Source organism: Netta rufina (genome assembly GCF_964035555.1).
Source record: "Netta rufina genome assembly, chromosome: 6".
In the NCBI taxonomy this organism is placed as follows: Eukaryota; Metazoa; Chordata; class Aves; order Anseriformes; family Anatidae; genus Netta; species Netta rufina.
Window position 1 is genome coordinate 2,453,028 of NC_140129.1, and position 25,327 is coordinate 2,478,354.

A 25,327-nucleotide genomic window follows, 5' to 3' on the forward strand; every position below is an offset into this window, starting at 1 on the left:
TCTAAATGTGTATTGCATGACCATTAATCTGTGCCAACAGCAAGCACGCAGCAATATCTGATGTAATTAGTTTTTCTTGTACATGCCAGAGAGAACATCTGGGCTAATTGTGTGTTGTTGACAAAAGTTGCTATTCTGATGGGGGTCCCTGTTTGTTTGCACATATAATGAGCGTGTGTGCACATACTCGTGATTTCGGATTATCCTCAAGCAAGCTGATAGCTCCTCCTGATGAGATGCTCTTGTTGGCGTGTTACGGGGGTCATGCTCACAGTGTCTGTGGGCAGCTTTAGTAAGTATTAGGAGAAATAATATATTCTCCTTTCAAACAGAAAACAAACAAACCGGTAATACTGTTTCTTCTCCTTTGTTTTACCAGCCTCCACTGGTCCAAGCGATTTTCAGTGGTGATCCAGAAGAGATTCGGATGTTGATCTACAAGACCGAGGATGTCAACGCCTTGGTATGTAGCTTGGCATATGTTTGTGCCTGGGACATGCAAGCGCCATGCCTATGAACTCCTGCAATGATAATATTAATCATGTCCTTAGCAATTAACACATAACAGAATAGAAAATATTTGGAAGATGGAGATTCAGGGCTTGAATGTAATCCTAATTATTAGTCTGAAATATAATTATCTCCAGCAGGTGATTTTAAATTTTCTAAATATATGGTAATTATTCCAAATGTGCAGGTTACTCAGGGACACTGTTTTCTTGTGTACTGAGAAAATGAATGAGAACAGCTGAAAGCTGCATATTTTTACTCTCTGTAGAGTTTCCTTTTTTGAAGAGCCTTTACAGAACAGGAGCTTTTATTCAGCATCTGACTGTGCTTGAAATAAAGTTTCACTATAGGTCTCTGCAGTGAGAGTAAGCATTTTGGCCTTGATTTGCCCACAGAGGAATTGTCATTCTTCAAATTGGCTTGTTCTAGACAGAATGATGGTAAGCAGCTGCAAACATGTAGTAGCTAATTGTTTTAACAGTGAAAAAACTCTCCACTTGAACTTGGTCTTTTTGCAGATTTTTTTTTCTTTTTCCTTTTTGTTTTTTGTTTTTTGTTTTTTGTTTGATTTTAGCTTAAATCTGTACTGTTAGAAATGAACCCTGTTAGTCTTGACTGCAGCTTTTGGAAGTGGTGAGAATATCAAGCAGAACCAGAATGGTGGTTTCCAGGTGCTTCCTGGTGTTTCGAATCAACCTTCCTTTTCTTCAGGTCTTTCTCTGCCATAAAGCTGTTGGTTTATTCATAGCTAATTCCAGCAGTTTAGCCTCGTGTAGCCTTCGCACTGCAGCTTGTGCAGGCAGTGGTGTCCAGACATCTGGTTCAGAGATGTGGAAGGGTACAGAAGTGAGCCCACTCAGGTCTCTGTCAAGTGGAAGGAATGATTTGCTGCTGGTTTTCATGGGGAATCTGTTCAGAGAAAGAAGACCTTGACATTACCTGTTCCCTGTGATTCATTTCCTGGTTGTTTTCTTGAAACAACTTCTCAGAACTGCTTGCTTAAAGCATCACCTACCTTGATTTTCCCCTGTATTTCTTTTCCCTGATGGTCTTACAAATAATATAAAATGGAAGTATAAAAAAAAATCTAGATGAACATGACAGTCCTACTTTTTCCTCTGCGTTTTGTGTTAGGTTTTCAAAATAGCATTTCCTGTACAGGGCTATTGTAGGCTTCTTAAACGTTTTTCTATCCTTTGGCTGCAAGTGTGCTAGTGATCGTTGCCTGGGAGATGCTCTCATCTGTCAGGGTGCAATGTTAAATGAGGAATATGTATTTTATAGCTGAGCAGCATAGTACGTAACAGAAAAAATAACTGAACTTGAACAGTTTTGCTCAGAATCACGTTTAAGTTAATAAAAGTCCACCCAAGAATGCTTTGGCTGAACAGCTATTTTGTCAGAAGCAAAAAAGCAAACCGTTCTTTGGAGTAATTAGGAAAATACTGGGCAACACAAATTCTGAAGATTGGGTTTTTAATAGCGTTTGCAGAAAAGTGTGAAATGCTGGAACTGTCATTAAAGAACGATCAAATGATAGCTTGTTCCTTCCTCCTGTGCTGTCAGCTGGCAATTTGCACTGCGTGCTTACATTTCTATTTTCAGGGTGTTTTTAATTACTTCCATGTTAGTGTTTCTCTAGTGCTTGGGTGTTCATGTGAGAGGAAACTCTGACACTGTTTGGCAGTGATTAGTCCTTGCTGATCGTTTTGGTTAGCCGTGTTGGTATTGAAATAGTTCGAATGCAAGTAGGAGAGGGAAATAAAATAACCTCCTTTTTTTGCAGCAAGCTTTGAGGATTTCTGAAGTTTTATAGATGGTATTTTGGAATCTACGGTGAGAGAGGTATGAGGCAGGCAGAAGTAAAAGGCCATGGAGAAACTGTTGAACGTTGGTGAGATGTGCACATCTGTCCTAAGAGACAATTAACCTCAGAGGAAAGACTTTAGAGCAAATCGGGGGTTTAGAAGATTACCCTTTTTTTTTTTGTCTGGCCAAATAAATCAAATCTTTCCAAGTCCGGAAGTGTATGTTTATGAAAACGGCTGCTTTCTGGATGCTGCTATAATTGTGACTTCTGTCTTGCCACAAAGTGCAAGTCACAACGGTTTGGCTCAGAAGCTGTTTCCAGTTCATTCTGCCACTGCAGCAGTCGCTTGGACCTTCCTGGTTCCCTGCTCTGCCTGGGGGAGCGTGATGCTACTTGTGCAGAGCACCGCGTGGGCAGCCTTAAGCTTGGCTGGCAGTGACCCCCTGGCTCCAGGGAAATACCAGGGAGAATTTTGGGGGGTGCTTTTTTTTCACTGTGGGAGGAGGAGGAGGGAACGATGCAGAGCCTTGAGTTCATCTAGGGATTATTCTGTGTCTACTGGTAAGACTGATAGTGCCTGTAGCTGTGCAGCACCCTGTATGTGCAGAGTTCTGATTTCCTACTAAACTTTTCCCTTTCTGTAAGATGTTAATTTTCATCTCAATCTATCAATTTCCCTTCAAAAACAAAGTCAAACAAAAAAGGCAAAAAATCTTTCCCATGTTTTTACCCATAACTGATGAGATGTTTGCAAGCCAAACCAGACGCTTCTTTCTCACTGTTTTTCCTCTTTATCACCTAAGCCTGTTTTTCTTCTGGGATAAAACCCTAACAAACAAAGTTTATGCACAATTTTGGTTTCCCCAGAATGATTCCTGTTGCATTCATATTTCTGGGAAAGTAAATAATACCTCCCTGCCCCCACGCTGAGGCTGTTGCAGGCCACGTCCACTTTCCCTTTGTTTAATTGCTTCTGTTTCTGGTCATGGGCATGGGTGCTGGTACCGCCTCCTGGGCTTGCTCCATGCTTGCTGCCCTGCCAGCTGGAGAAGCTGTTTGTCCATGTCAAGAGCTTCTCAGACAAATGCTCCCTCACCCGCTTGGGTCAAAACGAGATAGGTTAGGAGGATGTAACGGATTAGCTGAATTTGGCTCGTTTTCATTCATCAGAGCTGCAGAGCCAGCAGATGCAGGCGGGCTGAAGTGACTGGTGCTGGGCCAGGCTGGAGCCATGTCGAGGTGTAAAGGTGCTTGGCATCGCCTGCCCGCTTCCAGCTGCAGAGCAGGGCTGCAGGGGGCACCAGCAGAGGCTACAGGGCCCTACCCAAGGGGCACGCATTTAGAGGGAGCTTTGTTACTGATAAGGAAGGCAAGAAAGAGGCCCTTACGAAGAGGTCTGGATGGCGGCAGTTTATTACTTCTTTTTCTCATCCTACTTTTGCAATTTTGCTAAGCATGCTTTTTGGGATGGTGAGAGTGCTTGAGGGTGCAAGTGTGCACACGTTTCAGATTCTGAGCCTGAAAGGCCTCGCGTGCTTTGGATAGCTGATGTGGAAAACAGCTTGTCAGTTGGTTTGGAGTGACATGCTTGACTTGGGACAAAGGGAGAAAGCCATGTGGTATTTCAGTCATCTTGGGAACCAGATGCTCATCTCTGCTCACGTCCAAGGAATGCTGATTTTCTTTTTGGCACTGTGGAGTCTCCCAGGAGATAAAGCTATTTTGGAAGTAAGTGATCTTCTTCTGGAAGTGCTTCTGCCATGTTAGAAAGCCTTCTGAAGGAGTGAATGTATTCCAGAACTTCAGAAAGCCTCTGCGTTGACACGGTGTGACAGTTCAGTACAAGCTCTTAAATTAAGTGGGAAACACTGGAGAATTTTCTTGTTTTCTACAGCAGGAAATTTTGAACAACTTTCAGGAATTTAAGGACATTGAATACTGAATCTGTATTGGCATTTGTGATGCAAGAGAATCAGCATGATTTTTATTTACAATAAATACTCTTCTTTAAAAAAACATAGCTAGAATTCGTGGTATTTTACAAAATAACATTAGAATTGCAAAGAAGACTCTGCTGGATTTTGATCCATTACCTGCTTTGAGATACAGGCCGTGCTGAGGAGAAACTTGGCCTGTTTCTTAATGTGCCCAAATGTTTTGTGTATGCTGGTATGATTGATGTGAGCCACTGTTCTGCTAATCTTCATGTGTGCTGGGGCTCTGATCCAATAAAGCACTTAAGGGGTTGCCTAATGTTGAGCCTTATCAGTGTCACTGTGATTGCTTCAACAGTTGAAGCATGTGTTGAGTGCTTTTCTTGTTGAGGCCTTCTGTCCTTGATTGCCTATTTGTTAAATTCTTAATTTCCTTTCTTTGTAGTTTAAAAAAATAAAGAAGTACAGCTAACGTTATCATGCAGCATCATCTTCTCTGTGAACTAGTGAAGCCCCTAATACAGTTTTGGGAAGAGAGTATGTATCTCAACTTAGAATAATTTATTTTAGCTATTGTTTAGCTTATCTGCTGTCTCTTATGGACCTTTTGTTCCTTAAGAACTGCACTTGAAGCAGGTCTGATTGTTTGTCTTAGTGCTATTTGTAACCATTTTATTCTTTCCCCCTCACCCCTTTCCTTGCCTTATGATGGATTGTCAGCTTTGGGGGGTACCGGCAGACCCCTCGCTGAAACATCAAACTTCCTTTTTATTCCCTTCTCTGTTTGTAACCGTCAGTCTTTACATCAGTATTAGCTACTTATTTCTGGTGCTCCTTTTACTGCTGTCACGTCAGAATGGCAGCTGTGGTTGGGCATCCCGTAGCACCTGGAGCAGATGCAGCGCCGGTGAGCTCTTTAGACCGTGCTGAAGTGGTTGGTGGCTCTCAGGAGGATGCCAGGAGCGTGGTTTGACGGGCAGGCAGGTGCCCTGGTTCCTCTGTGTTTCTTTCAGCCTTGTGCAGAACATAAACAGGAACTCAAGAGTTTTCCTCTGCTGAGTTGCTCAAGGCTCAGCTGCAGGCGTCGTGTTGGCACTTCTCCCTGCTAAAGTCCAGAAAACGCTGCCTGGGGGGCCCTCATGTTTGTTGCTCATTTTTCCACACCATGCATTGTTTCTTTTTTTTTTTTTTTTTGTCTTCTGATAGTTCACATGAGGATGAATTCTGCTTTGTGCCTGGCTCCGATAATCGGAGAAATTTTAGCTTTATGCCTAAAACTTGGAGAAATTAAGCTTAAATGCAGTTGCATGATGAAAACCTCTCTTTCTCTGAAGACTTGATTCTCATTTTCTTTGACGTAATTTTGCATTGATTTTAAAAAGAGAAAGCTGAGATTATTTACAGGTAGATTCTGCTTTGGTAGTGGAAACATTCGTTCTTTTGTTGTTTTTTTGCAGGTCTTTCAGTCCCATTAGTATCCCCCTAAGTTTACAATGCTACATGAAAGCATTTCTGTTTCACATCCTTTCCTCTCTGGATTATCAAATATCTGTTAGATTTACAATTTAGTATAAAATATTGCTTATTATCAATAAAGCACTGCATAGCCTAGCTTTTTTGATATAGAAAATTGTTGGTTTTGTGCTGCTAACATTCAACTTCAAGCTGTTCAGCTCTGTTGCAAACCCTGGCTGGGTTGCAAGAAGCTGCTGTATATTTTTTCACTGACAGGTACAATAGCTATTACAAAGGCTACACTGTGCTATGAGAGATCTGTGCGTTAAAATGAACAAGCTAAAAATAAATAAAACCAATTCTATACTTGTACAAGTGTTTGGTTAGTTTTAGCATGTTTTGTGTAGTGGATAGCCTTAGGATAGGTGATAAGAAGCAGTATTTATGAGAGTTTATTAAAGTTATCTCAGTGTGTACTCACGCAGTCCTTAAGAGCTAGTCCTTGGTGGATCGCAGCACAGCAGAGGTCAGCGGGCAAGCAGTGCGCAGCCAGATTGGTCAAGGTGAGGCTGTAGTTCTTGTTGTCATAATGTGGACATACAAGAAAATCCAATTTGTTATTTCAGTTTCTGGGAGGTCACTCATTGGATGTGGAGCTCTTTTGGGAGTTTGGTCCTGTAGAGCATCCACTGCTTCTGATTGTGAAAGAGAAAAGGGAGAGTTGCTTCATATTGTTTTAATTTACCGGCCACATGGGGAGGTGAAGTTCTGAGAGAGATCTTTTCCCTGACCTGTGACAACCAGGGCATCCACGTAATTGGTCTGCAGCATGTCATGTGCATGCCTAACATGTAAGATCAAAATGTACTGCAGCAGAATTTGAGGACTGTGTACATCATGTGTATTTGAAAACAAAACAACAAAACAAGACACCAAACATACAAATACAAGAAGCAAACATAGTAATAAACAACAATGGCTCTGTGCCCTGCACTTGATGGAAAACAATTTTCAGCATTCACATGACAAATGACTCTGCCACACTGATTTGTTCACATTTATAGCATACTTTGAAGATGGTCCAAAATAGCTTGCAGCTGATGACCTCTTGGGCATGTTAAAAGAGATATTTTACTTGACAGGCTCAGAGAGATGTTTCAGGGAGAAAGCGTAAATACCAGTAGGATTTTTCTGCTGGTATCACTCACAGTTGTTGAATTTGTTACCGGTTTACAGTATCAAATTATGGTAGGTTGTAATTTAATAAGTTTGATTGGTAAGTCTCTTAGAACTTTATGTATTGGTGGTTAAAAAACATGGCTATAGTGTGATGCATGGTATTAGCCATGCTTGTGATTTGTTTCCTATATTGTCATGTTTATTTTATTTTTATTTTTATTTTATTTTTTTAAAGCCCTATGTTCTGGAGTCATCTGAATAAATCAGTATTTTTTTTTTTATTTTTTTAATAAACACTGTATTTATATCATGTGAAATTAGGAAAGTCAATCTTGAAAATGTGACTCCCTAAGCCTGAAAATGACAGAAATCAAATAAGAAATATCTGTGTTTCGGAAATTGTATGCATGATAAGGTATAGTTCTTAGAGGTTTAAGGATGCAGACCTGGCTGTTAATCTTTTCTTTACTTGTGTTTAAAGGTTGATCTATGTGTACAAATCCATTTTGGGCTGTTCTAACCAACCAGACTAGGTGTGCAGTAACCTTTCTGAAATATGTTACTGCAATTTTTAGCGGCAAATCTTTCCAAAAGAGACACAAGGGTTATGTTTTTCCTCATCTACAGATGTGTTCTGGCTTTGCAGGAGGAGCACTGTGATGTGATAGAGATTTGATTTAGATTTGATTTGATTTTATCTACCTGTAGGAAGGATATCAGACTAAATATTTCTTTGCAAGGTGTGGTGGAACCCAGTGATAAGAAAGGTGAGGATTATTGGGAGAAAGTGTGTTAGCAAGACCTTGAATTTTGTTCTTTCGCTAGTTGAGACTGTATTTCTAATGATAAATGGAAATACTGGGGAAAAAAAAAAAAAAAGCATTACTCATTAATAGTAATGCTTAATACTAATGCTTGCAATTATCAGCCATGTTTTCTAACTGGACCATCTGTGGTTTTGCAGGATGCTGAGAAGCGAACTCCTCTTCATGTTGCATCGTTCCTTGGGGATGCAGACATCATTGAGCTTCTCATTTTGTCGGGTAAGTTAGCCTCCCTTACTGTCGTTACTGGGTAAATTAGCTAATTTTAATGCGACAAGAAATAGCCAATAAAGCATGTGGGAGTGAGCTTTGTGTAGTACATATTGCTGAGTGCCATAGAGATGGTTGCAGTTGTTTACAAACTTACAAAATGTATTTAAATGTGGTGGTACAACTGTAAAAGGTGTAGCAACTAAGTGAAATTAACAAACAAAGCAATTAGTTTTTAAAAACTCTGAAAGCATTCAAACTGATAATATTTGTGTATTCAGAAACTTGCTGAAGTACGTGTTTGAAATGTGGGCTCAAGTCCTGGAGCACAAGCCAAGAATTTTTGTTAGGCAAAAATGATTATAGAATAATAGTAGAAAGTTCTGAATGAGTTTGAATAAATAGTAAGTGGTATTTACATTAGAAACATGCTTCTAAAAGTCAGGAAGTTGATTTGGAGAACAGAAACTTTGCAGCAGGATGTATCTACACAACAACTTGGAAATCAGTGAGAGAACAGTTATCTTTTCCAACAGATTGATACTAATGGGTAGGTTTATGAAAGGCATGAATATTTTGTGTGTAGTCCCTGAAGAAAAGAGAAACTTGTCAAAAAGAAGCTTCTCTAAGCAACAATATGTTCTTAGGAGAGACAGGTATGTGTGTATACATTTGTGTATATATATAATATATATATGCACAGGATATTTTGTATTTGTATATTCTCTTAAGATGCTTTGCTCAAAACCAAAGTATATTAAACGTTATCTCTAACTGCTTAGGTCCTCCCTTAAAAAGCATCCCCTTGTTAGGGTATTGCCAAAAAACTCGGCTTGTATGTTGTCATCTAATGTTTTGGAATGACAAATCATGAACAAAAGTAATCTATTCATATCTCTGTGTGTGGAGTCTGATAGATGTTTGGCTATAGGTGCTCAAAATACCTCTTTTTTATTTATTTTCTTATTTTGTGTGTGTGTGTGTGGCATAAAGACTGAAATACAATCTTAACAGTGCACTAAAAGTCAAGAATACCCCTATTTTAATCTCATGCTGACACTGCTAATTTAATTTGCTCTAGATTTTTTTTTTTCCAGCTTGTTATAGGAATGTAATGCTAACCTACCTTTCCAGGAGCACCGTGAAAAATAATCATAAATATTTCCAAACAATGTCAGTGACACGTGCGCATGCACACATACACACAAGTCAAAACAAAATATAAAGGAGATTTCTCTTGATTTCTCTCAAGAAGTACCCTTAATTCATGGTAAACTTGCTTGCATATTTCAAAGGCAATGTTTTCCTAAACTGGGGAACTGTAAGGATAAAGTTTATGTTGGTTTAAGGGTGTTGGATTGAAAAGAACCTTATGGTACACGTCTAACTCCTTGCAAGCAACCTTACTGTATGATTCTTGCTGTGTGATGCTGTAATTTGTGGTTTTACAAATTATTAGACTGCCTCTTCAAATGACTTGCATATTCTTTTTAGAAAGTTATTTAAGAAATACCAATCCTGTGATTTTTAGATACCACCTAATTTCCTTGAATCCGAGAGTAATTCTGGGTGGAAGGGATTTCTGAAGGTTAGTTGATATAGCTTGTAAAATGAGGTTTGTAGCCCAGAACAAATAGTTCTGTTATCCATGAACTTGAAGAAAACAAGCTTTCTGCAGATTTGTACCCTACATTTTCTGTTGTCCAGCAGGGTAAAAATGCCAACTGAAGCTTTTCCCGTGGTTGAGGTATTCAAAGCCTTTGACTTTCCTAGGTGCTCTGGTGTCTAGCATGGGTTGCACTACTGATTCAGTCTTTTCTCTAAAGTGCTCATGGTACATATAGTAGATTAACACTAGCTGTGTGTATGTCCAAGGGCCTAAGACTGAAAAGACCAAACTTTTTTTCGGCAGTAACATCATAGACAATGCAGCTGTATACGTGGCAGTGCCTTGTGCCCGCAGTCCCACTCCATCTGCAGGTTCTGCTGCTTCCTGGTCTTCAGCTTTGCTGCTCACCTCACCTCCTCTCTCTGCCTGTATTGCTTTTCTTTTGTATAGACCTTCTTGTCTCCTTGGTGAAAAATGCAATGGTGCTTAAAAGAGAATGATGGAGGAACAGATATTCTAATGGGTGCATGCAGACAGTACAAATATGTTCTTCTGGATTACCAGCCTAACTTCAAAAGGAGAAGGCAAAAAAAAAAAAAAGGAGAATTCGGTTTACTATACCTGTGTGTTTTCTCTGAACGTTTTTTGGACTGTTTCAAGTGTTCTAATTGTTTAATGAGTATAGTTTGACATCGTGCATCAGATCCTTCCGCTCTAACCCTGATGGCAGCAAAATGATTTAGATGAACATTCTTCTGCTGATGGGTTGTGCTTGGATGTTTTTTCAACGTGTTCGATGCAAACAGATTTTTATTCACTCGGAGATAAGAGTTAATAAACTTAATCTGCGTGTGTGTTCTTGCAGTGTATGTTGTTTGTAACATACTGGTATTCCATTGCTGCCTGCCTTTTTTTCAAGTTTCTCAAGTAGCAGCACAGGCAATAATAGCCACCTAAAGAGAAAAGCGAAGCAGTTCTGCCCATTTCTCCTTTGAATCCCAATAGCATTACACAACATCCTGATGAAGGCAGGGTACATTCTGCATCTTGTTTTCCATTGTGTTCCTAATGAGGAAAAGGGACTTCATCATGTTCTTTTAGCCACTTTGTTCCAGCACCTCTCTGCCAAAATGTTATACACAGGCTGTAGGGTTTCTCTGGTCACAACACAAATGTAGGTGATATATCTTGCCTTTTTATGATTAAGTGAATGGAGAAAAACTCATAATGTGGGCTTTTAATAATTCTATTTTGTGTCAGTGGGGCAGCGCTGGAGTTTAGTCTGAAGGAACTGTGTGGGGGTCATTCCCAACTAACTCAGCATGAGTCAAAATTAATCTTGTGTTGTATGTTCTACCTACTGATTGTCCTGTAATATCTGAACTATCATTACTCGTGGTACACAGCAGTACTTGCATCCAAGAGAAGGTTTGGAGGAGCAGGTTTGTGAATTATTATAAATACCTTGTTGTTACTGGAATCTGGCAGTGAACTAGGCTCCAAAGAGAACAGCAGCATCTTCCCTTTGTTTCACCTCTTCATTTGGAAAACAGTGTTTCATAAAAGATTAATCTGTTCATAAAATTAAGTTACATAAGAAGAAAAGCTTTGTTGTTGGACAAAAAATAAGAAGGTGTTTTCATGGAGGGGAAGCACAAAAATGCTCGCTGTAAGGCTCAAACAATAATATTCGCAGCCTGAGTAGAAGCTGAGAGAGCTAGCAACCCATTGCATTTTGTATAGGGCTCAGGAGAGAAATTAAATGAAACATGCACATCTAAGATTTGTGGCCCATGAACCAGTGGCAGCGCAAATAAATGTGGTGTCTAATGAATAAAGCTTCTACCCAGGTGTTTGGACTCATACCAGAAATGGCTTTCTAGCCACTGAAATGGAATCTGTTTGGAATTGATACAGGAGACGCAGTGCCAGGTCCCTCAACTAGTATAAATCATCCCAGCCCATTAAATGTCAGGGTTAGGTGGGTTTACATCAGCTCAAAGGTCTGATCCATAGCCATGTGGTTCAAACTGGAGACATGTGCTGTGAGGTTTTTCTAGGCTATATGAAAGCTGGCTACATGGAGCTTTGAGATCTTTCACTTCCTCCCTGTCAAGAAGGAGAAGGAGCAGAGTAACTGCCTCACGTACATGAAGCTCCTTATGATGACACATTCACGGATGTGTCAGAACTGTTCGGATAAATCCAAGCTCCATTATCATGCGTGCCTGTACCTCTCCCCCTCTTGGGCTTTGAGCTGGTGCTGAGGGCATAATGTTTGAGCTCAGTTCCCTACCACTTGTTCCCCCCCTCCCACACGAACTTGTGATCTGGGCAATGTTATCATGCCTCACTTTGTCAAGAGGCTCTGAGCTTCTTGGCAAGATGTTTATGCACTAGGGATGTGCATGCAATGTTGACAGCCATCTCCTATAAATTGCATGGTAGATGAGGAGAAGGACAAACCCCAGCATGCTTTGGAAAGGTTCCTGGTAAGCCCTGGCATGCAGATTTGGAAGCGAGACTGTCACACACGTGGCAGGTTCTGGGCCATCCTTAGTACATAGGCAGCAGGGGGAAGGCACTGCCTGATTTGAACTTGCATTCAGGGCTTTTTCTTTTATGGCAGGCTAAAGAGTGAGAGAGTTGGAATGGCAGATTCCAAGTGACTTCGACTTAGCTCTGAGGAGATCTTGTCAAACCTCCTGTTTCTGTCACATAGGTGTTCCCCGGCTTTTAGGTTCACTTGCTGACATCTAGCTCTACTGTTTTGAGTCCCAATTTCATCTACTCTGTTACATATATTTGTGTGTGTGTGTGTTGATTTTTGGCTTATATTGTGTATCTCTCTGCATGTGGTGGTGGGTCATTCCTTTTATTTTCACATGCCTGTTGCTGTGTTTCATAGCAGGGGCTGGAAAGGCGCACATTATTGATGTTTCTAATAGGATAGGGAACTGTCTCCTTCATCTGTTGATCCTTCCAAATTTCAAAGACTTAGACTGCAGAATCTAGATTTATTGGAGACCTGTGGGTTTGGCAAATGTGCTGTATGGAGAATTATAACAGCAAGGATAAAGAGATGTTAACTTCCTTCCTGAAAGCCAACATCAGGTTGTTTATTTCTGATCTCAAAAGAACAGGGGCAATTTTAGATTTATTTCCTCTTTTGGCAGAAAAATTTGAGAGTGAAAGATCTCGAAGATTACAGCACAGCCATATTAAAGAAGAGTGGATTACAGAAAGTTTCCTCTCTGTTGATTTTATCTGTGATGTTGTGCGTTAGCACATCTACTTCAGCTTCACAGAACGACTCCAGCAGCCAGGCCTTCCTGTCAGGCCCAGGCCCTACGGGCAGAGGTCTGGGGCTAGGGCTGGGAAAAGTTTCTTATCTGGGCAATGTTTTAAGTGGGGATTTTGTGAGGTCTGTGGCTACTTGGAAGGTGTTAAGGGAAAACTTTAAAGGAGCTTGTCTTCCCAAGGAGGACTGCTACTGTGAAGGCCACCATACTCATTGGTTTCAGTGTTACCAGCTGTAGGCCTCTCACGTGTATAAAAGGGTATTAATTATCCTAACATTTTAGGCTGCTGTAGGAGTGCATTGAAACATGTTAAAGTGCATGATCCAGGGTAAAGAATTTCTGGGTGACACTGAGGAAGTGTTACGGGATAGACTTGAAAATTTAAGGTTTTGATTCTTGGACACAGGTGACTTTAGGTACGTTAACAATCCAAGCCCTGAGTTTTCAGAATTGGGTTTCTGTGTTGCTCAGGGCTTTCAAAGAGCTGTCCCCCAGGGTGTTGCAGGGCATTCAAGTCTGTGAAGTGTAGAGGACACCTTTGAAAACGTGAGCATTGCTCCCTGGTGGGTGCCTCCTGTTCTCTCCTTTAAAATGGCAGGTATTTTCAGGCCCCGAAGGTGTGCCTTGGTGCTGGTGAAGCTCTTTGATCATCCTTCAGCTGTTGCCTGCAAGATGCCGCTGGAAAACTAAAAGCTGAATGTTGGTGAAGCAAATAGGCAGTAAAGAGGGAAATATTTTGAAGCATCTCTTCAGAAAATGTGTGCCTTAGTACACAGGGAACAGTGGCTTCTGTAATAGGCAGCAGCTGAATTGTGCAGCTCTTTAAAAACATAAATCACAACTTTATTCAGCTGTCACGTTGAATTAGGTATGTAAGAGCAATTTTACTTTGTCATATAAAGAGCCCCAAACCACAAAGAGGTAAGGAAATACAGAAAACTGCTGAAGAAGAAAAGGCTGATAACACGCTGTGGATTATTTTATTTATACTGGTAGTGTTTTGCTTTTGTTGTTTTCCTTAGCTCTGTTCTTGGCAGCTACCTTCTTCAGCTTCTTGAAGGGTGAGTGGATCAGTGAAAGGCATGAATAACTTCTGAAGGAGACACTTCCCTAGGTTTTCTAATCATCTTTGTATTCTCTGATGCTCCTGGAGTTGGTGAATACTGAGGAATGACGTGACTTTGGTCACACTTTGCTACTCTGTGCATAAGCCTTTCTGATTTCCTACCACGTGCTTGTGGGATTTGGTGAATGTCCGGAAATAAGCCAGAAGAAAACTAAAGAAAACTTAGTTAAGAAAACAAGGATTAAAAAAAAAAAAAAAGGCAAGACAAATGCAAAATAAATTTGTAAATGTAAAAAAGAGGCATTTAGTGGCAATCATTAGGAATTCATCCAGGCATTTTGTATCCCTAAAATCCCTATAGGATCACATCAGTGTAACATAAGGTACCTTGGAGTCATCCTGGGTGGAGGGGGCGGTTGCCTTATGCAAATCTGGAGGCGTAGCTTAGCCTCCGAGTGAGTACCAACATATTTCAATCATAATGGCCTTCTCAAGTAGGTAAAAGGAGGTAGCAACTTCCTTGCTTTATATATAGATTCAGTAGAAAACACATTGAAACTATTGCCGTCTGTACTACGGGGTGCTTCTCTAGAGGGCAGATTATGCCACTGGGTACAAAGTTCTGAGGTGAGGTGTTGCCTCTGATTGTTGCAATAGCTATGAAAGTGGCTTTCTTTTTCTTGGAGCCAAAAAATTATATCCCAGCTTGTGGTAATCTGAAAGAACTTGTTTCTTCTCTGATTATCTAGCACAATTCCCAATAACCACGGTGATTCAGAGGCAAGTACCTTAATATTCCTGAGAAACAGCTTTCAGAAAGAGCTTCTGATCCAGAGTGTGATTTATTAATTAAAAGATTTTATATGCACTTAAGTTGTGGTGCACAATGGAGCTTAAGAATCCCTTTGTTCATAAAGTTCAAAGGCATGTCCAGGCTACGTCCATAATGTTTGTGCTTCTTTAAATTTTTTCTTCATGTGCCAGGCTTCTCAAACTAGCACTGCTGGCTGTAGGCCTAAGAGGTACAATGTTTTCAGGTTAAGCCCTTTTAAAATTCAAGAGTTTCTCCAGCTCCTTCCACTAGATGTCCTGTTTTGGGGTATCACTTCAGTGGATAGTTTAATATTTCTTTCAAACAAATCTGTCTCATTACAGAAATGTACAGGGTCCATTTCTTTTTTGTAGTCACCCAACACTGCAGTAGTTGTTAAATGTTCTTCCTTTATGCATTATTCTGGCAAGCTACCCTGAAACCATCCTCTTGCGCAGCTGTCTTTTGCCAGAGTGCCCATTAGCACTGAACAGTGGATGAGGCAAATGGGGAGTGCCCTTCATCTCCCTTCTGGTGCCTGCTGAGGAGCACCTGCAGGTGCAGAGGTGGGGAGGGAGGCACTTGTTTCCCCTGCAGCCGGCACGCTTCCCCATCGTGTTTTCTTGGTCACATCAAGATCTGCTCAACAGGGAAGCAGCATTTTAACAGACATCCTGTATCTGTTAATCCTATAAATACACACCCATAGGCGCACAAGTACATGCGTACATACATAAGTCCCTACTACAAATCCTGCTTCTGCTGGACAAGGCTGCTCCTGCTAATACTGAGATTCGATAAGTTCCCTTCTTTCTGAATTGTGCGCCTGTGCCTGTCCGCCCAGGAGATGGAACTGCATTTCTAAGGGTAACGAAGTGCCAGAAGAGTCAGCAGAGCCACGAGGAGAGCCCTAAATCCGCTTCGGCTGCTGTTACTAGGAAACCAGTTGGGCAATGCTCTTTGTGTCGCACCCAAGGCATGGATGTAACCTCTGCTTGTTTACTTGCAGGCGCTCGCGTTAATGCCAAGGACAACATGTGGCTGACTCCTCTCCACCGAGCAGTTGCTTCACGGAGTGAAGTGAGTAAGATTTGAGTACTCTGCTTTTGCACATAAACTCTCGTTTTGGGAAAAAAGCAAATCATTGAAAGCCACAGTAGGCAGCACAGTGACAAACGGGGAGAACATTTGTTGTGTGGAGGGCCTTCAGCATTGCAGGCAGAGTCCAGCTTTTACCAGTTAATTATAGTTGCTTTTGAGCCTTTGATTTTCCCCCTGTGGGATGCTTTACGTTACTGTAGCAAGTTGTCCTGAGCAACCATCAGCTGGACTGAGTGACCCTGGCTGAAGTGGAGTAGAGTCACTGTGGTCTTCAGGGTCATCATCATCAAGTGGTAAAATAAGGAGGAATAAACCCATACGGATGTGTTCATGCTGTGTACATGTATGTGCCAGGAGGGGAGTGGATGTGTGTGTGTGTGATCCTACATGTATTACTGCACAGTTCATTTTGGTTAATTGCATTTCAAGGCATCCGTTAGCTTTTCTGTTAATTCACTCGATTCATGCATAAAGGAGGTATGCCCATATTTTTGTACTTGACAGCTAGAAATCTTCTGGCATCACGTTGTGCTTTCTCCATTGCTATTTCAAGAAGCAGCAACAGTAACTAACTGGAATGCAGCTCAGGCATGACTGTGTTTTCAACTGTACCACTATTTTGGCTGTCCACTTGGGACCTTCCTCTATACTTCTGTCCTCTTAATACCTCGTTAACAGCAAGCCCAACTGCAGGCTGATTTGGCTGCTGGGGGCAAGGGGAGGGGATGTAGGAGAGACAGAGGGTGGCTGTTTTCCAGAGACTGATGGACTTGAATCACCTCTGTAACAGTCCCAGTGCCTGCCAAGCCTGGAGGCAGGAATCCTGGGCTCGCTTCTCAACTCAAGCATTGTTTGGCTACTGGCTGAGCTTCCCAGCTGCTGGCAGCTACCGAAACCCGCTGAAAGGAATATCTGATAGGATATGAATGCTGTAATGAGACAAAATACAAAAAGCCATGTTGGAAAACAAAGGTCAGACTTCAGCCTTAAAAAACAACTACACTCTTTCTGATTCGGGAATTGCAGTATTTGGTTCCTTTTTTTGGATATGTCAGAGTACATGATTTTTATTTTTAATCACAGTTCAAACTGAAAATGCACGTCTTCTTATGGGTTTGTCTTTTACTCTTTGGCTGCTGACAGCCAGGTTTAAGATGAGAAGCTCTTCTCTTGTGCTGGCAGTTCTGGTACCCCAGTGAGGCAGCAGGGAAAGGTGTGTGGTGTGAAAGAGTTAAGAGATTTCACTCCGATAACATGGGTTAGCTGTAAAGACTGAAAACAGAGGCTTATGCTAGAGCTGCGGACTGGATGCACGTATAGAAATGATGCTAAGAAAAAGGTCTAGCTCATGCTCTCAAAACCAATAAAATTTAAATTTCCCCATAAAGATTTTAATACTCTCTTTGTTAGTCTGATAGAGCAGCAGATCTGCAGATGTAAGCAAAAATGCATACACACTTAAAAAAAAAAAAAAAATAAATATGTAACTATTATTAGCTTTGATTTTCAGTCCTTATTGGTTAGTTTTAAAAATTCTCCCTTAACTTTTTCCTTCCTTCATTAATAGTCAAATTGCATGATTTTTCCTGATGACTTCATTTCACAGCTGGATATATCCCCAGTGAATTATATTTAAATGACTTTGAAAATAGTGGGCCTGCAGCTTAAAAAAAGAAAATCCTGTTGTGACATGAACAATATATCTTTCTTGGTGTTTGAAGAGATGCAAACTGAGCTAACTGAACAAATCTGTTAGGTGACAGTTCGTGGAGTGGCTGTAGAAAACGTAGAAATTGATTGAGAACAATTGAGAACAAAAAACTAAAACTCCTAGTAATGGGATGTATTGTTGATACAGACTGCAGGCACTCTCTGCAGCCTTTCTAGATACAAAAGTGCTTTTTAAATGTACACATGATGTATTTGTTATTTATTAATAAAATGTTGGCTGGACTTACCAGAAAACTTTTCAGTTTATGGAAAAAGAATAAGGTAGTATGTAGGGCTACAGCTCTGCCACTGCCCAGCTGTGAGCTGTAATTAGCAGGCGAGGCTACTTGAATGCTATTGTGTCCCTGAGGTTCCTTTGTATTTTGTTGGTTTGTGGGGGGAAAAAAAAAGAAGAGAAGAAGCAATGTAGTTTAGAGAGAGACTTTTTAAATCTGGCTTGCTTAATGGAAGTTCCATGAGTGGGAGCAGAAAAGAGCTGATGGTAAATTCTCAAGTGAGACAGGCCCTCAAGAGAGAAGAATATGTTTTCTCACTGGGAAATATTCACTTTTAACCAACAAAATTAACCTTAAAAGATGTTGTTTGGTCTCAGGCTGACAGAATGGATGTTGCAGTGAAGACCCTTGGCCTGTGCTCAGCCCTTGGGGAGGGAAGGAATGCTAATGGCAACTGGGGACACACACCAGTGTCAACCCTTGCCTGTGATTCTCATGTTTTTGCAAAGCTAAAATTTTGTTTTTAGACATATATATATATTTTTTAATTTTTCCTGTTTATAAATAAAACATAGAGCAATTTGCTGTGATTTCATTGTCCAAAATGACATGTTCTTCATTTTGTAAATGACATGTGTAAGAGGGTGCTCAGATAAGTCCATTCGTTTCTTAAGGTATAGCACAGTTAGGACAACTGAGGTATTGAAGGTTAATCAACCAAACAGGTTGGGCTGTCTGCATAGGCAGCTTTGTATATCATAAAATCTAATTTGGGAATTTTGATTGCAAGCACACTGCTCTGCATGACAGCAAAGGTGATGCACAGTCTGACATTTGAATGAGCCGTACCGTTTCAGTAACCTGAGAGGTCGTTTAGGTGAATGTTGTTCTCTTTCCCTCCTCCTGGCCATGCCTGGGATGCGTAAGTAAAATGCATACATAACAGCCCTGAGCTGTCAAGAATATGTGCTCTGTATTTATTCAAACTGCTTGTTTATAGCTCTTAAGTGCTCCCGTTGCAGGAAGCAGTGCAAGTACTGATTAAGCACTCAGCCGATGTCAATGCTCGGGACAAGAACTGGCAGACCCCGTTGCACGTGGCTGCTGCAAACAAGGCAGTGAAGTGCGCAGAAGTCATCATTCCCATGCTGAGCAGCGTCAACGTCTCCGACCGAGGTGGGCGGACAGCATTGCACCATGCAGCTCTGAATGGCCACATTGAGGTGAGTTGGTTAATAGCAAAATTGATCTTTGATTACTTATTCATTTTTTCCTCTTTCAAATGTTTGTCCACTACGGCTGGGTCTGGACTGAGTCTCATATCCCTGACACCTGTGATTGCTGTCATTCAGCTGCTTCCCAAACTGTGTGCCAAGTTACCTATCTACAGAAGTAAGAGTGGCAGGAAAGCATGTCTGCAGAGCTGGCATGCAAGTGAACTGTGCATGCAAACTTGAGGAGCTGGCTGTGCCACCAGCCCTGGCAATTCAAGTGTGTCCTGGGCTATTTTGTGCTTAACTGCTTGAGAAAATAAGAGAAGAATGGAAAGAAGGAAAAACTGCTAGATTCATTTCATACTGAAGAAAAGTTCAGCTGTGTGGATCCAGTCTGATTTTCTAATTAGTCTTCTAGAAAATGTGCTTTTTTTTTTTTTTTTTGAGATCATCCGTGCTGCTTCTCCTTACCTTATGCAAGTAAACCCTCCTTCTATTTATTATTACAGTTTCTATACAAAAAACACATAGTTTTGTAAATAATGACTCTTCATAAATGGTTTTGATAGTCTTTAAATCTGTGTGGAAGGATTCTTTCTGCACCTGAAGTTCATCTAGAATAAAATGTCTTCAACTGGAACAGTAGAAATCCGTCAACAAAAGTTGATCAGTTGACACTGTAATTAAAAGAAGGAAAGGGAAAAGTAGTTCCTGTAAAATAATGGTAGTGTTTGGCCTTTAAACTACTGCTTTGGCCTTTTTCCAACTATTAATGGAAAAAGATAGTAATGCTTGAATCTAACAGTCATAATATCAAGTTCCTGATATTTTGAGTAGAGTATATCAGAAATTATAATCGAAATTATGCTGTTATTAGATGATCTCTGTACTGATGGAAAAGCACTGTACAAGAGAAAAGCAAGTATGCAGCTCTGTAATTTATGATTTCAGAATGTTTTGCTGGAGAAGAAACTAGTTGAATGACATTCGGTTTTCTTTTTTTTTTTTTTTTAACCTGATTTTTTTTATTTCTAAACATTGGATGATTGATAATAGGGAAAAAAGCTTTTCACTTCTTAGCCATACTGCCTAGAATTTCAGTATCTCATACAAAACAGCTTGATTTTATGATCCCAACTTTATCACTAGAATGCTTTGTTATAAGCTATTGAGTGTCTGATCCACAGGGTTTGTTTACTTGCTCTCATTTCTACTAGATGGTGAACTTGCTGTTAGCCAAGGGGGCAAACATCAATGCTTTCGATAAAAAGGACAGAAGAGCTCTTCACTGGGCAGCGTATATGGGTAAGGCTCAGGTTGTTGTTTCTTGTTCTAATTTCCTGTTGACAAACTGTCAGCGTGTTTTACAATGGACAAGACACAGACCTGTCTGTGGAAGGTGGGAGATGTATTCACCCTGTTCAGAGAGTGGGTTGACTGATTTAAATACACAGTGCTCACTTAGTTGTGGTTTTTGTTCTTTTAATGACTGGAAAACTAATTCAGTAAAGTGAACTTTGACCCATCTGACGAAGGGGAATGTGGGTTGCATGCATTTCTTGACCAGGTCTGGAGCTATAATTAAGAATATTATGAAAGTGTTTTTTTTTTTTTTTTCTTTGTAAAACTCTGGGAACAGTGTGAAACATCAGTGAAAGGGCCCGTGCATTGGCAAAAAAGAAGTAATTTGTGGATAGTGAGGCTGGTATACCTGTTAAAACTCTTTTTCATTTTTTTGAAGGTCACCTGGAAGTTGTTGCCTTACTGATTAATCATGGTGCAGAGGTGACTTGTAAAGACAAGAAGGGTTACACCCCACTTCATGCAGCTGCATCCAATGGGCAGATTAATGTTGTGAAACACCTCCTTAACCTGGGGGTAGAGGTATGTGGTAATGTGCTCCTCATGACTTCCATATTTGGAGATACCCTTTTCCTCTTTCTTATAGATGCTGCTACATCAGCAGAATTTCTAAAGAAAATTGTTCCTGTTTTTTGGACCATGAAAAGCACCTGGTGCTATGTATAGTTTATTGGTGTAGGAACCAGAAAACATTCTGGAAGATAAAATGTGTGGTATGGACAGTAAACTCCTGGCTACCTTGCTGAAGGAAAAAAAAAAAAAAAATCAGGAAGTATATGTTGTTCCTGTAGAGAAAGATGGAGTAATTAAGTCTCCCTTGGCTTGGCATTCCCTTTGATATGATGAAGTTGTTCACAACACATACATGGAGTACTTTCCAAAACAGCAGTTTAGGCTGTGTAAGTTTAGGATGTGCATTTCCTGTCTAGCTGATGGAGGGAAGGAAAAAGATCACTTTCATTCCAGAAAAGGTCTTTATTTCAGGGCACAGACTTCTCTTAGTCTAATATTGCCAACTCAGTGGTCTAAAGCAACAGTGAAATGACCAGAAGAGTCTGTGCTGGTTGATTAAAGATAACAAATAAAGACATTGCATTTATCAGCTTTATAGCCAGCTGACTTGACCTACCAAAAAGGTGTCAGAACTCTGTTTTTACAGGCTGTTGACTGTGAAGTTGAAGGGGAATAGGTGTTCCTGTTATCAGCAATACCATGCAAATAATTACCTTCAACTTCCATATTTTTTGTCACTGGAGATATGAGCTTTGAGATGCCTGTATTTTGTGGAAGGGTATTCACAGCATCCATGAGTCTTTTGTGCAACCTGTCTTGCCATATTTTACAGAACAGTGCTTGAATTCCAAGCCAGTCATCAAGAAGTAATGTAATCTTAATTACATCTTCGTAATGCTGAGCTGCTGAAAGCAGTTTCTTATTGAAGTGTAAATGGCTGTGCAATTTCTCCTTCCCTTCACTATGACACTTTCACTCCCTTCCCAAAAGGAATCTCTGGAAAGAGATCTTAAACCTGATTCTACTCACAAAAACTCAATAGAAGGTGTTTTTGGGTATTTTTTTTTTTTTTTTTAAGTTTCTGAGCTTTTTCTTTATCCTACTTTCTCACTTACATATAAAAGCTTTCCAGTCATTAGGACTTTTATCATCATCATCGTTACATAGTCCTGCTATCAGCTTTAAGCTTCAGGCTGGCTTTTAGAAATTGCCAGTAGGATAAGACATTAATGATAACGAAGGTAAAGCATTTTAAATTAAGCTCTCTGGGAGCGTATTTTTATCAATGAAATTTGTTGGTGAGAAATATGCCCTATGGTAGTTTAAGCCTCCAGCTATTTCCGTTTGCAGAATGTGATGCGTTATGTAAAACAATAAGCTGATGTCTGTATTTCTGTGTCTTTTTGTCTTAGATTGATGAAATGAACATTTATGGAAATACTGCACTTCACATTGCCTGTTACAATGGTCAGGATTCTGTTGTTAATGAGCTGATTGACTATGGTGCTAATGTAAATCAGCCTAATAATAACGGATTCACTCCCTTGCATTTTGCTGCTGCCTCCACTCATGGAGCACTGTGTCTTGAACTGCTAGTGAATAATGGGGCAGATGTTAACATTCAGGTAAAACTTGCATTTCAGCTCTTTGATTTTGCTTTATCCTGTTTTCCTTACATTAGGAGGTTGTGAACTGTAGTAACAAGTACAGCAAGGCTTTAAATCCTTGATAGAAGTAGAGTGATGCTCAGAATGCTAATCATTAAGCTGTTTGAATGAGGTTAACTTCCAGCAGAGGAGCTCTCAGTGCCTTGATAAATGTAATGGCAGCCTTAAACTCTGGGCCAGCCACTTCTCATAAACCACTAGTAGAATTTAGTCCCTGAAGCTCTGTGAAACTGTTGACAGAGGCAATGGTGGTATGTCCAGGAACTATTCCTTTCTGGTGTTTTCCCTCCACCTGCAATATGGGTTTCATTAAACCTGTTTCTAACAAGTTTCTTTTGACTTTCCCGGGGAAGTAAGACCTTGAGAATATTTGTTACATATTTTAGAGGCCTGAGTTTAAAAAGCATGATTCTGCTTAGGTTATCTGAATTCTCTTGATAAAAGAGCAAGTGATACATCTTGGTGAACCTCAAAGGGACTTGCTAGAAAACTAAAATCTCTGAGTTCCTATAAGACTATGGCTACTTTAAACTGTGTATATTCTAGTTTCTCATCTGTAAAACTGGTCTTCTAGCATTTAACACCTCTGTCAGGTCCCTTGAGATGAGCGGACAGTCAGTGCACTATTTAAACTCAGAATTATTGAAATGAAATTAGGAATTGTGCTCAGCAATAAATGTGAAACTCCTATGCCAATAAATGTGAGTAGTGACGCAGGTACCTTCCCCTGTTATTTTCTCAGCTCCTCAGCTTTGCCAAGCTCGTTTTGTTTTCTCTAAATTCCAAAACATTTATCTCGACTCATTGTACCTTTCCTTGCATGTGTCTTCCCTGTTTTCTAATTGTACCTCAGCCCATTTCTGCTTATTGCTGCAGAACTGTTTTACTTATATGCTTATACTTTTTCATCACATACAGATTCAGTCCTATAGTCTTCAGAAGTCAGTGGAGGTTTTATCTGAAGAAAAGCTGTACGATGTTGAGCTGAGAAACTTCAAGTTGTTACCCCTACTTTACATGCTGAATGATTGTTTTTACATTTTGTCTGTTAGAGTAAAGATGGGAAGAGCCCACTGCACATGACAGCTGTCCATGGGAGGTTCACGCGGTCACAGACCCTCATTCAGAATGGTGAGTTTTGGTGCCTGTTCAATACCTCTCCAAAAGTGTAGGCATTTTAGAGGTTGCAGTTTTCAGTTCTGACCCAGAATGCCAAAGGACTGTTCTGAGAGGTGTTCAACTCTCTGTCAAATTCTGACTTGGAGCTGTATCGACATCTCTCATTCCACAGTGTCATAACAAGTGAAGATTTTGCTTCTTAACAAAATTCCGTGTTCCTCCAGCTGACAGTGGTCCAGCTGATCTGTTGTGATTCTTAACCTGAAAACAAGAGTTCAAAGTTGTAGCATTCTGTCTGATGACAGAAAGGCATAACAAACTTTCCAAAATGCTTTAAAGAGTAAGAAAAGTAAAAGTTTCTAACTGTCCTCCCCTGGGAGCTGTGGTGTTCATAGAGTTCACACCATTTTCTCTGTCCTATCACTCAGCAGCTGTACTTCCCTCACCTCCTTTAGTTCTGTATCTTGCTCCTGTCTTCACTGTGTGAACACTTATTTATTCACTAAGCGATGAATAAATATTCTGGAGGGTGGACCAGCGCCACCCTGTTTTTTCTAGCATAGCCAGGAACAGATTTCAGGATTCTGGATTACCTGTCAAATTCATTAAGTATCTCTTTTGTCCAAGCATATAACATATTATTGTTGGAGATCTGGCAGAGACCTGTTTCTGACTGACAGAGGTGGCTAGTACTGATTGTTTACTTATGCTTCCTAGCTTTGGCTGTTATACTAGACAGGACAGTCTGGGTTTTCTGTTTCTTCTCTCTTCTCTCTTCTCTCTTCTCTCTTCTCTCTTCTCTCTTCTCTCTTCTCTCTTCTCTCTTCTCTCTTCTCTTCACTACAATTCCAAACTTGGAACCTAATCTAACTGCTGTATCCCTTGATAGAGATACTCTGTGTGAGATGTTTAAGAAGTCTGAAAAGTTAGGCTGTAAATGCAAGGGTGCTTACGTGTACAGAAGACTGTGTTTTAAACAGAAGCCTTCAGTAGGTCATGCTTCCTTCAGGTTGTCATACAACTTACTGCCGTATCTATTCCTGGATAAATAAAATAGTAATAAAAAAATGAGTTTGGGCAAGCTGAAAGAAAATGCAGTTTAGTGTTGTTTAGTGAAAGATGCTCTCTGACTTAATGGTTGTTTGCTTTGTGTTGGATCTGTGTGTGAAAAGATTGGCAGTTCTTCATCTGTCCTTCAGCCGCTCTACTCTTCTTCAAGTTACTTTGTTTTTGATTTTCTTTCTTTGTTCGTCGCCCCTCTAATTTTAGTTTTGTACGCACGTCTGATTGCGAGTGAATCTATGCCTTGTTGCCATGGGATATTGTGGAAGAGAGAAATGTCAATGATTTAAACAAATGCAACTTTATCCTATAGTACTTAGTGAACTGGGTAAAAACATCTCAATTTCTGGCTGCTGTTTCTGAGGAGTTTTGGAGGAAGTTGGCTTACCTTAAAATTATAAAATTGCAAGCATGATACCCATCCTTAAAAACGGGCAAAAAGGGAAGCTGGAAAACTTTATATATGTCAGCCAAAAATTCTGAAAGGAATGAATAAACAGACTTTTTGAGTACTTAAGGAGGGCGTAGGCAATATCTGCTATAGCTTCCACAAGAGTGAAGTATGCTGAAACATAGTTCTCTTCTACAGGAGGGCAATGGGCTTTGTGAATATAGCACAGTCCTCTGACTTTT

At 40.3% G+C, this 25,327-nt stretch overlaps 1 protein-coding gene across 4 annotated transcripts in view; it reads left to right on the forward strand.

The window, feature by feature from the left end:
* Positions 1 to 394: 394 nt before the first annotated feature.
* ANKRD44 (ankyrin repeat domain 44) overlaps positions 395 to 25,327 on the forward strand; it is a gene marked incomplete at its 3' end in the record, with an annotated part of 76,704 nt that continues 51,771 nt past the window's right edge. For 3 of the 4 annotated variants that reach the window (XM_084289145.1, XM_084289143.1, XM_084289144.1), the window contains exons 1-8: positions 395 to 463; positions 7,853 to 7,931; positions 15,720 to 15,790; positions 18,780 to 18,980; positions 20,189 to 20,276; positions 20,713 to 20,855; positions 22,259 to 22,471; positions 23,566 to 23,644. In XM_084289145.1, coding sequence (XP_084145271.1) covers positions 428 to 463; positions 7,853 to 7,931; positions 15,720 to 15,790; positions 18,780 to 18,980; positions 20,189 to 20,276; positions 20,713 to 20,855; positions 22,259 to 22,471; positions 23,566 to 23,644 — 910 coding nt within the window. In that variant the 5' untranslated portion in view covers positions 395 to 427. The remainder of the gene's footprint in view (positions 464 to 7,852; positions 7,932 to 15,719; positions 15,791 to 18,779; positions 18,981 to 20,188; positions 20,277 to 20,712; positions 20,856 to 22,258; positions 22,472 to 23,565; positions 23,645 to 25,327) is intronic. The other variant, XM_084289142.1, reaches the window with a different exon arrangement.